The 13,311-nt window shown below is 39.4% G+C and overlaps 1 protein-coding gene and 1 long non-coding RNA gene across 6 annotated transcripts in view; both read left to right on the top strand.

The window, feature by feature from the left end:
• STON1 (stonin 1) overlaps positions 1-7,749 on the top strand; it is a 48,423-nt gene extending 40,674 nt beyond the window's left edge. For 4 of the 5 annotated variants that reach the window (XM_036069216.2, XM_036069217.2, XM_036069214.2 and 1 more), the window contains 2 exons: positions 2,048-2,250; positions 3,411-3,533. In XM_036069216.2, coding sequence (XP_035925109.1) covers positions 2,048-2,250; positions 3,411-3,503 — 296 coding nt within the window. In that variant the 3' untranslated portion in view covers positions 3,504-3,533. Of the gene's footprint in view, positions 1-2,047; positions 2,251-3,410; positions 3,534-4,445 lie in introns of those variants that run through there. The other variant, XM_036069215.2, reaches the window with a different exon arrangement.
• Positions 7,750-10,909: 3,160 nt separating this feature from the next.
• Positions 10,910-13,071, top strand: LOC144379360 (uncharacterized). Its single transcript, XR_013442193.1, has 2 exons — positions 10,910-11,679; positions 12,877-13,071. It is a non-coding gene; the product is annotated as an uncharacterized LOC144379360 (long non-coding RNA).
• Positions 13,072-13,311: the final 240 nt, after the last annotated feature.

Here is a 13,311-nt window from a genome sequence, read left to right as displayed (position 1 = left end):
CAATACCTCTTTGCTTGGAGGTCAAAGTCTAAAGTGGAGGGTATATGACTAGACATTGTAGAGTATTTAGAGTTTTTGAAAGCCAGGAAAAATAGGTCAGAAAGCCTGAAGGGAAATAGGCTCTCCTTTTTGCCAATTTTTTAGAAAAGCAGAAGAAGTTTTATTTTGAACATTTTTGGAATATTACTTTATCTTCAACTTGAGTAATTTTGGTTGCAGAAGTTCCAAAAGAATTCTTTCCTTTAAAATGGGAATATCAACTTAGACCGTCTCCGATACCATTTTCAGCTCTGAAAGTGTAGATTTCACAGTCCATTATCAAAATTACTAGTAATTAAATAATAATGGTGGATTTATAATCAAATAGCACTTTGCAAAGTTACAACCAGCACTCTGTACCAGTCTAGTATACCACGGTTCTAGGGCTCTGCGTGGGCCAGCTGGTTTGTTGAGTCCTCACGATGATCCTGTAAGCTTCATGTTAGCATCACCAACATCATCACTCCCAAGTTCAGATGAGGAAACGGAGGCTCAGAGACATCAAGGCACTTGTCTAGGATCACATAGCCATTAAATAGCAGAGTTGGGATTGGACTCTGGGCCATCTGAGTCCTGTGTCTCTCTTAGCCACTGTGCCATAAAGAACTTAAGAGTGCCTGAATTAAGTTTAAATAAATTTACTGCCTCCTTGCTGCAGACAGAAGACTAACAAAGGGTAGTGGATTGTGGAATCCCCCCTGGGTGTGTGTGTGTGTGTGTGTGTGTGTGTGAATTATCACTTGCCTGCAGTGATCTGGGTAGCTTAGAGTACCTCAGAGGCCACTGCTGTCCTGCCCTCCGTGTAAGTGATGGAGGTGGCTAATGAGCATCTGTTGGTTAATTGATTGATGACTTCTTAAGCCTTAGAATTCTATTAGTCTCTACAAGGAACAGGTTGTAAGGAGTGAAAGACAATTTATCTCTTAAGAATTAAGTGAAATCCTTTAAACTCTTGTTTTTTGTGCCTAAAGCTATATTCTGATGGAAATGTTCTTTCTCGAGGTATGTCAGTGGTAAAATAATTTAATCTGGCTTTTCAAATAACTGTAATCTCATACATTTATTTAAATAAAGATGGCTGCATTAGATGTGTAGATGCTGTGGACAACGCAACAGAATCATGGAACTTTGTAGACTTACTACAGTGGTTGCATTGGAAACATTTTTTACTCCATTGTAACATGTGTGCACGTGTACACACACCTTATAAGACCCCACTTAAAATCTTTGTATGTATCCAATATCCCTGGGTCTGGCACCGAGCCTGGCTTAGCATAGAGTAGATGCTCAATACATGGAAAATTGAATTAAGTGGAAACAAATATTAGATTAAAACACTGAAAGCAATATGCCCATCTCTACACTGTACATCTGTTCCAGGCAAAGCTTTTGGGGTTGGGGGGTGAGCAAGAATTACAGCAGTAAGAAATCATCCGTTCTACTGAAGAAAGAATTCTTGGCCTAGAGTAGTTTCTAAAATGTAATAAAATTTTAATAAGTTTTACTTAAAAAAATTAGAATTTTTAATAATGTGACCCAATTTGGGCTGAAGTTTACCTTTGCATTATCTATCAAGAAACAGAATGGTAAGGAAATTAATAAGGTAAGAATTATTGTAAGAGCTTATTCAGTCTACTTAAGGGAAAGGTTTTTTTTTCCTAACATCCTATGTACATTATAGCCAATTAATGATGCTTAATACAAATATTATCATATTTAATTAAAGAAACTTAGCATACTCTTAATTAAACACTTTAGGAGTTAATATGTCATATATATAGTAATGAACTTGTGCTTATTTTAAAGCTAGTACTTAAAAAATACAGATAGATTTCCCCTAGTTGGTGCAAAATTGTGAATTTTGATGGTATGTTGTTTAAACAGAACTTACACTGCCACAGTGCTAACGGAATTGTTTATTAAAGAGAGGGATGAGTGCTTCTTATGTTTAAGAGAAATGCTCAATGGCCATTAAAATACTTTGACCATTTGATTTCTTTTCTTCAAGGTCCTGATCATCCCCATTGCTTGTCATACAAACTAGAACTTGGATCAGACCAAGAAATTCCCTCTGATTGGTATCCATTTGCTACTGTTCAGTTTGGAATGCTGGACACCTGTGCCTCGAGGACAGAGGTCAAGTCTCTGGGGGTGGAGAGCGATGTCCAGCCACAGAAACATGTTCATCAGCGAGCTTGCTACAACATTCAGGTATATCCCAAAACCCTTTGGTTCAAGTTGAAGCTTCTGGTGCTGTGACCTGATTGGGCTTTAGATCTCCGTTTTGCTCTCTTCAATGACCGTGTATGTGTATATGTATGTGTGTTTATTTGACCTAGAAAAGAGCCCAGTCATGGAAACGTGATGGTCACCAGTGAGCCAAGTTTCTCTCAGTTCTAGAAATCAGGAGCCTGAGCACACGGTGCCATTTAATTCTGCTCTCAATGAAAAACAGGGCATTAAAAACGAATTCACATTTCAGAAGCATCTTTATAATAAAAATTATGTTAGAATAGCATTTCTCAAGGTGTGTTCTATGGGAAACATATAATGATCCAAGAAAAAAATAAGTTGGGGCATGCTGTGCACTAAGTTAATGCTAAATAAAGGCTCTGAGAAGTTCTGCAATAAGGAAACTTGTTAGACTTAACTCAGTTTCTCCCAACTTATTGATTACAGAATCTTGTCTCTACGGGCACGTGTATGTAGAACACCTATCAATATCTTCTGGAATAGTATTCTGTGGAGCACCCTTTGGGAAATGCTGAGTTATTCTATTGCAACAATTTTAAATGTTCACCATCAGCTCTTCTGCATTTTTATGCCAGATGAGTTAGTGACATACACTTGCACCTATTTCTAAACTTGCTTTTCCTTCTCGTCTTCGAAGTTAATAAATATAGAGATAACCTCTGCCACAGATTTCCCACAGTATCTTGAAATGGTGTGATTATGTACGACATCATTAACACCAACTGGTGGTTTTATAATATAGTAGTATAAGCCAGGGATTTTTTTTCTTTATTTTGGACCATCTGTTTATAAGCCTATGTGTTTGGGCCCAGTGATTTTTTTCCCTATTAGTAAAATTAATGATGAGTGAGTGCCCTTGTGTGCAGCCTCTTTGGGACCAAGGGACTTAACTCTCCCAGCAGCTGGGAATTGCCCTGCTGAAGACAGCTGCCTTGCCCCCCATCACACCCCCTTCCGTGGATGCAGGTGTATCAAGACCCTCTTGCCTCCGCTGGGGGTAACTCTGCAGCCCTCCTAGCTCCAGCTCACCCTGGGGATCGGCTGAAGCCTTTCCAGTGACTGCATTGCAGCCCAACTCCTTCCATCTGCTTCCTTCCCTCCCCTTTCTTCCCCCACAGGCGTGGACCCCGACAGCACTCCCCAGTACGCTTTCTGCACACCAGTCTCCATCTCAGAGACTGCTTCTTGGAGACCCTGACCGGTCACACTAGGAATATAAGTATTACATGTGACTGAAATGCGGGTCAAGTACAATGGAGAATTCATTTATACCTATTTTCCTATGCATGGCTTGTTCCAGTGTCCTCTTGTTTTAGAGGACAGCTCAAAATTACATAACAAAGTCTCTGCTGCTTGAATAGCATTTACTAATTGCTCGTCACTTGGTGACAGTCAGTTTCAAAATGTTACTTTCCATTTCATAAGTATTTATTGAGCAATTTCAAAGTGCCAGGTACCACCCTGGATGCTGGAGACACAAACATGAACAAGAGACAGGTTCTTGTCCTCTCGAAGCATACCTTCTAGCGCAGGAACAAAAAATAATTTGTAAACAGATGAAGAGTTTCCAAGAGGGACGGATTCTAAGAAGAGGATAAAATAGGGGAACAAGATAGAGGATGATGGAGGGCTTGCTTATTTCATGTGGCCCAGGAGGGCCTCTGTGAGGAGGTAACATTTGAGATGAGATGAAAAAGATGAGTGGCAGGTAGATGGTTCTGTCCAGCTGGTTTACTAGCTTGTAAATGAGTTCATCTTAATGAGATGATTTGGGGTGGGTTATAAATCTCACGTGGGCCAAAGGCTACAGATGTGATACTTGGGGGTATAATTGATCACATGTCTAGCCAAGACCCTAAATGTCTTATCGATATATGTATTCTGTGTATATTTTATAAACCCTCTGTCTGACTTAGAAGGGAGGAGAGTTTCAGTCCTCTTCAAGACTTGACACTAGAGGGAAGGATTTGGGGGGCTCTGTTGACCAAGAGGAGAGCAGGCTGCCTCACTAGGAGCTAGCATGAGACAGTGGGGGCACTGCGTCTGTGTCCAGAGGATGAGGTGGCTTCAGTCCTTGCGTCATGTGCGCAGTAGGACTGAGCAGTGTTAATGCTGTGTTGGTTAATGCTGTCATGTTTTGCTTTTGCATACAGGTTGAAATAGAAAAGAAGAGGATTAAAATCGATGGAGAAGACCCAGATAAAACTGGTGACTGCGTAACTCAGTAGGAGTAGCAAGAGTAAATGATGACTCACTTTTCAAATATGTAATTCACAGAAACCACACAAAGATCTGCTTCTGTGTACTGGAAATGACTTCTGAATAGAGGGCTTAGGACAGATCCAGTGGCCGTGTTTCGAGAAGTGAAGACCTGAAACCAAACAATCAATATTTTATGCTTTTGATATGTTTGTGCTCCAGGGGTTTCATCTAAAATGTGTCCAACATGTGTATGATGTTTTTGCTTCCCATTAAAACTCAAAGTTTTAATGGGAAGCCAGCTTGGCGAAAGGGTTTTGGATTTTTAATTACTCAGTGGCTGAGTGTTTTGCACTCTGGATCACCTGGGGGCCATATTTATCGTCTTCTGGTCCCCATTTCTTCTTGCTCTGTTAGCACCACCTACTGGAGGGCGAGGCATTCAAAGGAGACATAAACCGAAATGCTCAATCTTTCCTCTTGCTCATCTCTGGAATGTGGCTAGGTGTGGGATGATGCTGAAACCACAGGCTAAAATGGAGATGTGGAAGTATCTGTAATTTTGAGTAATTTATCTTCCTGTGCTCTTACTACATTGGTGAGTAATCATCGACTGTATTTGGTACCTGTCTTTCCCCCATGGTGTTAGCATTTTCAAATTCTATTTGTATTCTGGTGTGTGTTGCAAAGAAGCTATTTCTGTGGATATACATATTTTAGTACAAGTCACTAAGACATACCGCCTTTTGCTTGGAGAGATTCAGAATGGAATGGTATTGGACACTAGTTAAAATATTTATGTATATGAGAGATGAATTTTTAAAGTTCATGAATACTATCTCCCAAAAGTACAGACTCTAAGAATGTATTTTTGATAAAAGTATTATTTGTAATTAACACAAGCCTCTCTTGAGTAGAAGTCTAAATCATATTATGATTATTTTATGCTGGTTCTGCTATCATGCTATTTATGCTAATTCTGCTTACTTTAGAGTATTTCTCTTTAAAAGATAAAGAAAATGAAAGACACTAGATTATTTTACCTGGATTTTTAAGAGGTGACGTTTCTATTCTTCAAAGTCAGGTAAATGCTTGGTTTCTAATAAAAAGCCAATGGTATTAGCAGTTATAATTCTGTTTATAATATTCTTTCAATATTTACAGTGAAAGGTAAGACTTAAAATTTATGAATTCCATATTCTACATATTTTTTAGTCTGGAAAAACAAAGTCCTCCTTGGGGTATTAATACACCTTCAATTTGTATTGAATCTTAAGTGTGATTAGGAGGCGTATTTCTCTATTTACCAGATTTGTTTTGAGTCAAAGCTAATGACATAATGTTCTTCCAAACAGCATTTATTTGTTGGCCCACAGACTTGATGTCATATGTTTTATTTAATGTTGTATTTACATTTATTTTAATCTGTTCAAAAACAGATTAAAACAAACATCTAATGGTCCGTATCAGTTAGTGGATTTTATTGCTCTTTGTTATTTTACCTTAAAAACAAAGGATGCGAAAGGTGGCTGTTCAAATGAATTGGTCTTGCACTTTTTCACTTGATGCAGTCCTTGTAGTGGTCATGTGTTTGAGACTTACGTGGATGCATAGGAGGCCCAGTCTGTGTGTGTGTCATTCAGGAAAAAAAAAATTCCACTATCTTTCCTCATCATTTGGTGTGGCACGTTCTGGAGTGACTTCAGTCCTGCTCAGAACAAATATGGAGTCAGGCTAGACCCCGTGCTGCTCCATGATCCTAAGGAAGTCAGCTGGGTTAACAACTGCCATTCCTTTTAAATCTATTTTATGGCATCCTGCCCATGAGTTCCTTATGGAACTCATCCACAGTAAGTGGACGCATAGGAGGCCGAATCTGTGTGTGTGTCATTCAGAAAAAAAAAAAAATTCCACTATCTTTCCTCATCATTTGGTGTGGCACGTTCTGGAGTGACTTCAGTCCTGCTCAGAACAAATATGGAGTCAGGCTAGACCCCATGCTGCTCCATGATCCTAAGGAAGTCAGCTGGGTTAACAACTGCCATTCCTTTTAAATCTGTTTTATGGCATCCTGCCCATAAGGAACTCAGAGCCTGCTTCAGATGAACTTAATAAATATTTACACCTCCAAAGAATTCCAGCAAAGGGTCCAGTGAGTCAACCCTCTCATGTTCCACAGGTTGCCCGGTATTGGTGGGTACCTCACTGCTCGGGTCATTTACCCAGCTGCCATCCAGGCTTCAGGAGCATCTCAAGATTCAGTGTTGAAAATAGAGTAACAAAAGGCTGACTGAAGCCCAAACTGAGTTTCTGCAGCAATGCAAAGGTTGATAGCATGAACAGCGGGGTGCTCCAGCATAATTGTTAATTTGCACATCTATTAGGATCTTTAAATATTCATTACTTAGCATTAAATTAACATTCTGTGAAGGGAGGAGAGGCTTTTTAATACAATTCTTCTGACCTCAGAAATGGCAGAAGGTCATATGTGACCATGGTGCTCTAAGTGAAAAATCTGGTAGGATTCACTTAGACTTACAAATTAAGAAGTGAAATTACCTTCGCCAGAAGGTAAATGATAATCTTTAAAACAACCGCAAAATCCCTGCTTTTGAGGTTGGGAAGGAGGAAGGATGTGAGTGAAGGAGAAACTACTCCTTTCTTTCTAACATTTTAATTTAAGTACTTTAGATCCACCCTTGATCAGTTTGACCGTTTGGGGATCAGTTGTTCGATGGATACCATGGTGGAGTTCCAAGGAGTTGACCAGTCTGAGACTAGTTGTTTTGCTCTCCTTGTTCTGATCTGGTTGCCTTACTCGTCAAAGGATCATATTAACCATGTAAATGAATTCATGACTTGATGGTTGCCTTATCAGTTGTACAGGTCTGAATTTAAGTACATTTCATTTCTCTATGGGAATACAAATAGTTGATCCATTAAAGATGTATAACAATAATTCCTTTCCAGCCCATAAATAAAGGCTGGAATTTTTGACCTGATTTGTACATTAGACAGTTTTAGGGTTTTAGTTTTCTTCATTCTGGAGCTGTATTTATGATACAGCCCTTTTTCTTATAAATTCAGTTAGAAGGCCTTCCTTAATAATAACTAAGTATTATTATGTCTTACTCAAAATATGATTTTTATGTCATATCAATACAAATAGAAAACAGATTGAGCCTTAATAATCATGTAACAAAGTATTTTGTAGATTGCATATTGATTTTTTAAAATTAAAGATGTATTTCAAATGGTTCTTGCTGTGCGATGGACTTATATCTTTTTTTGCAAGGTCTGGGGCTATTTTTTTTTTTTTCTTTTTAAGGTATGAAATCAATTTCAAGGATCTTAAACAATTGACTCTCTCTCAGGCAAATGTGTATGGCTTCATTATTAAGGAGTCCAGTGAACGTGACATCTTGGCACATCCTGGAAAAATAACACCATCAAACTACAATCTGTGATGTTAAAGGATGATTTTTAAAAGTGGGTCTAGTCATTACTCTCATAGAAAGAAATAATATGAGTATGTGCCCAAGGTTTTAGTTAACTCATTAGCTAATGAGGGAACTGGTAAGATGTTACAGCTGCTTTTAAGGACGATTCAAAGAGCAGATACAGTTACAGGCAATATTCTGAAATCAATTTACAAATAGATGCAAAATGGATCTATCCATAGGGCAATAATCAATAATCAATTCACCCTGCCCCCACACAATTTATTTGCATTTGTATAGACAAAGATCGTCTGCATTAATATCTGTTTTCTAAAATTTACAGAGCTGGAAAATAAAGAAAACAAAAGGTGTTGGTAACCTGAAAAAATGAGCTAATAGGGCGCCTGCTGTCAAAAGTCTTTCCCAGTTTTTCCTGACAACCATACACACTTTGTCCACAGGACAATCCTAAGGAATTTTCAAACATTGGCAACTAGTATTATAGAAATGATGTTCATTTAATGCAAATTTTTTTCAGTTTAGAAAATGATTTTTATGCAGTTGTACAGAATATATTTCAGATAAGGTGTGTGTTGGGTGGGGGGGGGCCATAAAAGATGGGAAAATGTATCTTAACAACCTCTCTACCTGCCTTTTTTGTAAGAAAGCTGCCATGTGTTGAAATTCAATTTTTATCTAGCTAGAGAAGTTAAATCTCAAAACGGCATCGGAAAATAAACTTGATGGCAGCCAGATCAGTGGGCACCGCGTTAACCACTACTGGAATGAACAGGGTTTGGCTTCAGTTCTGCAGGAACAACAAGAGAATCAAATGGCATAAACTGATTATATTTGTAATCAGATTCCTCAAATTCCCATCAACCAGTTCTTTCCTGTTTTGTCTCAACTCCACCCAGGCTATCCTGCCCGCTTTGTGTGTAGACACACCCTGATTCCACTACCTTGTGCTGTGTCTCTCTCAGACCCTCTTTGTGCTTTTACCCAGGCTTCCGAAGCACAGGGCTGGGTGTATTTGATGTGTTGTGGTCAGTATTTAACCATTCTCGATGGCAGTTTCATGGGGCTCAACCTCATTCCCTGTATATTTTCCCGGTTTACATGAAACAAGAGATTTTTTCTGATTATAATTGTATTAATACATTCCTGCTTAGAACTGGCATCTAAATATGAATTTGACAGTATGTTAATTTTTAAAGCAAGACAGGTTGCTAATCAGAAAGCAAATAGTTGAGTTGCCAAGAATACCTTACAGAAAACCTGCAGGTACTATTCTGCCTTTAAAATCATGTTCTGTCTATAAGGAAAAGGAAAATGGATTAGACTAGTTAGTTGCTCCATCTTTTAAAAGATGAAAGTTTATTTCTCAGAGATTTCCCGGGAATGAAATGCAAATTGCCATTAACATCTGGGGTTGCAACTTTCCCCTCATCTTCCCCTCCTCCCTGCTCCAGAACAGTCTGACAAATCTCAGGTGGGAGGACAGCATATTTAAATAATATGATTGTGTGTGTTGACATTTCCCTGAAAAGCCCATGTTGTACTACCCAGAATTGCTGTGAATTCCACGTAATGAAACTTGTGGTATACTTTTGAGACAGAAGAGGGCGCTCACAGGCAAGCTGCCGCTACCCAGAGTTAGAAGAACCCGCATTTGAGTTTGGTGGTGCTTGTATTATGATTAATAAAAAGATCTTGGGGGCATTTTGTAAAGCATTTCAAAGCATTGTGAATCCAGTGGAGTGTAATTAAAATTAATGCAGTAGACAAACAATTTAAGTATTCTTAATGCCCTGTCTAAAAATGCTGTTGAATACAATTTTACACATCCTAGAGATTTAAATACCATGCTTATCTCTAAACATTTCTAAGTACTAAAGACACAGAAAAATGGTGCCTTCCTTCTCAACAGATTTCAAACAATTTTTGTTTAATGAGAGTTAATAAACTCTAAATCTGCTCACTTTAAAATATTTATAAAATATTACAATGAATCCATCCTGTTTGACTTCTGATCTTTTAGTGGATGTATATCAACTTGCACGTGGGCTGTAAAAAGCTCTAGCCCAGGATTGTACTTTTAGGTTCTGAGGTAAGCAAATACATGTTGCCAGGAGAATATTCCATACCGCCTTAACTCAGGGATCAGCCTTCACCTTGTGTAGTTCTCAGAAACCAGTAATTAACATTGTCTTTATAAGATGGGCTCTGTCTTTCAGAAATCTTTCTGGGTGGGTGTTGTCATTTTCTTATAAAGCCTGTTAGAACAATGTATTTCCAAAAATCTTACAGCATGAGTAAGTATATGAATGTGGCTAAACACTTCAGGTGTCCCCAAAGGTGCCTTCCATACTCTGAAGTACAGAAGACTGGCTTGACATTGGCTGCATTAAGTGGTCACTTTGAATCACCTCAAAAAGCTATGTGACCATTGTTCCAATTCATTGTCTTGCTGACTCTAATGTTTATTGTGTGCTTACTATGTGCTTGCATTTTTCTAGGCACTTGGGATAAGCAATCACAAAACAGCGAATTCCTGTAGAGCATATTTAATTGGGGGGGGAAGTTGGACAATAAACAGTACAGATATTGTGATGCAATCATTGCTGGGGGGGGGGGCGTGAAGCAACAGAGTGGCAGAAAATGGAAACCTGTTTTAGATAGGTTGGCCAGGGAAGTCCTCTCTGATGAGATGACATTCTAGCAGAGACCTGAAAGAAGCGAGGAGGCGAGTCACCAAGATCTCCCAGAGGAGGGTGTGTCCAGCAGAGGGAAATGCCAGGGCAGAGGCACTGAAATCTGAGTGTGCTGGGCCTATCAGAGAAATACCGAGGAGGGCAGATGGCTGCTGGGTGGTGGGAGCAGATGAACAGGAGGATGGTTGGGGGAGAGATCAGGGAGGTGGGTGGGTGAGGGAAGCAGATCATGCAGGGCTCTGTGGTCTTGGGGACGGACTGGATTTTATTCTGAGTGAGACGGGAGACACTGGAGGGTTTGTGCAGGTGAGCAACAGGAACTGAATTACATGTTAAGATGATTGCATGGATGTAGACGGGGTTAGTGACGAAGCAGCGTGTGGTTGGGAGGCTATTGCAGTAACCCAGGTGAGAGGTGGTGGTGACTGGGAGTGGTTTTGGGGGATGAACTATGGCTGGACACGTCTGAAATACAGAGCCAGCAGTGTGTGTTGATGGATTGGATTGGCTCCCAGTGCGGGGGAAAGAAGGAAACAAAACTGACTCCCGGACTTTTGGCCTGAGCAACTAAAAAAAGGGAGCTGTCTTTTATGGAGAAGAGGAAGAATGTTAGCAGAGAAAGTTTGGGGAGAAAGATCAGAAATAAATGCAGGTTTGGGTGTGTTGACTTTGAAATGCCTATCAGACAGACATCCAAGTGGATACACCAGGCAGGAAAGAGGGTTGGGCCAGAGATGGGACGTTTTGAGACACTAGTACTTAAAGCTGCAAGACTGGGTGAGACCACCTAAGAGTGAGCATGAAGAGTAGAAGTGATCTGAGCAGTGGGCTTTTAGACTCTAAAGTTTAGAGGTCAGAAAAACGAGGATGATCCGGTAAAGGAGAGGGAGGAAGAGGAGCTAGCTAGACTAAGTGTAATCAGCTGCCTCAAATGCTGCTGATCTTATAAGCTGGGAGTAAGAATTGGCCATTGAATTTAGGAACGTGGAAATCATCGGTGACGTTGACAGACAACTCAAGTAGGAGTGGAGACGGTGAGTAGTTGGCTTTTTTGAGGAGCTTTGCTGTAAATAGGAACCATAGGACAGTAGCTGGTGAGGATGAGATCTTTTTTAACACCCCTCCCCCTTAAGACCAAAGTCTTGGTCTTGGTCTTAGTAGTGTCTGTAGTTTCCATCTTTTTCGTCATTGTTTTCTTAAATCTGATTGATGTTGACTCTTGCTAAAATTTCCCTTCTCTTTCTCATTGCCAGTAATTCTCAAAAATAATTCCTTGTCAACTCTTCGGTCCCATGTCATCTGAATCTTGCCTTGTTTCAATCAGGTGCTTTGGATGCGCCCGCTTACGTGCTTCAGAGTTTCCATTAACTGTGCGTGTGGTGTTGAAGGCATTACGCAGCCATTGCTTTAATCGTCTCTTGTTTTGCTGTAAAAATTTTTCTTGCTTAGGTTCCACCAGCCAGTGTTATTTCATGTTGGTGTGGAGATCTCACTTCAGATTTTGTTATGAAATTTAGAACTATTACGAACGAGTTACTGGTTTCACAATCTTGTGAACACCCACCAGATTCCTCCAAGTTCCCTGCAGGATGAAAACAACACAACCATTTATTCAGTAGTTTTTATATTTACCCAACAGTTTTGTACTTTGGTTCTGTGTTACAGTCTGGTGTAATAACATTCTATGTAAATAGTTGTCCAGTAACTAATACATGAACTTTAATAATACAGAAATACCTGCAGTAGGTACAATCTAGGCAACTGCTAATTTAATGTTTTATTTGCTTAATTCCTTCTTCAATTTTAAAATAATTAATGATTAAGATAGAAGGATAAACTTCAATTTTAAAGGTCCTATTACTTAAGTACAATAAATATTTCATGTGTGAAGTAACCAAACAAAAACTTCCCAAGCAAAAATATTATATCTTGCCATACACACTCTGTCTTCACTCTTTTATTCTTATTTATTTTCTAAGTTTATTTCTTTATTTTTAAGTAATCTCCACACCCCACATGGGGCTCGAACTCACAACCCTGAGATCAAGAGTCTCATGCCCTTCTGACTGAGCCAGCGGGGGGGGGGGGGTGTCACTGTTTTACTCTTTTAAATTTAAAGACACAAATAGCAACTCTAAATGGTCACGCAGAATGACAAAAATGAAGTAACTCAAGTTTTATTTCTTCATCTTTACGATCATTGTTCGTTGTGAATCGATGGTTACACCCAGGAATCTGTAATACCAAAGGGAATGAAGACCCGAACTGCACCTGAAGCAAGTTTGAACGACTCTGGACTGTTATGAATTCCCAAAATGAATATGGATATCTGAGTCCACAAGTGTCCTGGGTCCAACTGTAGAACGCAGGGTTTTTCAAATTAACTTCTATGTAGACTACAATGTTCATTAAATGCTAAGAAGTTAGTATGTGCTGATTTGATGTTTACATATGTATTGTTAAAACTCAACAGTAATTGTAGGAATTGTTTAGAACACTATACCCATGAAGAGTTGGGGGGGGGGCATTTTATCTCAGACATTGCTTTGGATTGCCAGCACGTGGTGATAAGAGCAAGCAGACTAACTTAGTCATTTTCATTCTTGTTTGTAAATTTTCTACAGAAATGCACATCTCATTGCTTGCATCCGGGGCTGACCCCTCCC

Source organism: Halichoerus grypus, chromosome 10, assembly GCF_964656455.1.
Source record: "Halichoerus grypus chromosome 10, mHalGry1.hap1.1, whole genome shotgun sequence".
In the NCBI taxonomy this organism is placed as follows: Eukaryota; Metazoa; Chordata; class Mammalia; order Carnivora; family Phocidae; genus Halichoerus; species Halichoerus grypus.
This window is presented reverse-complemented; position numbering and strand designations above follow the sequence as displayed.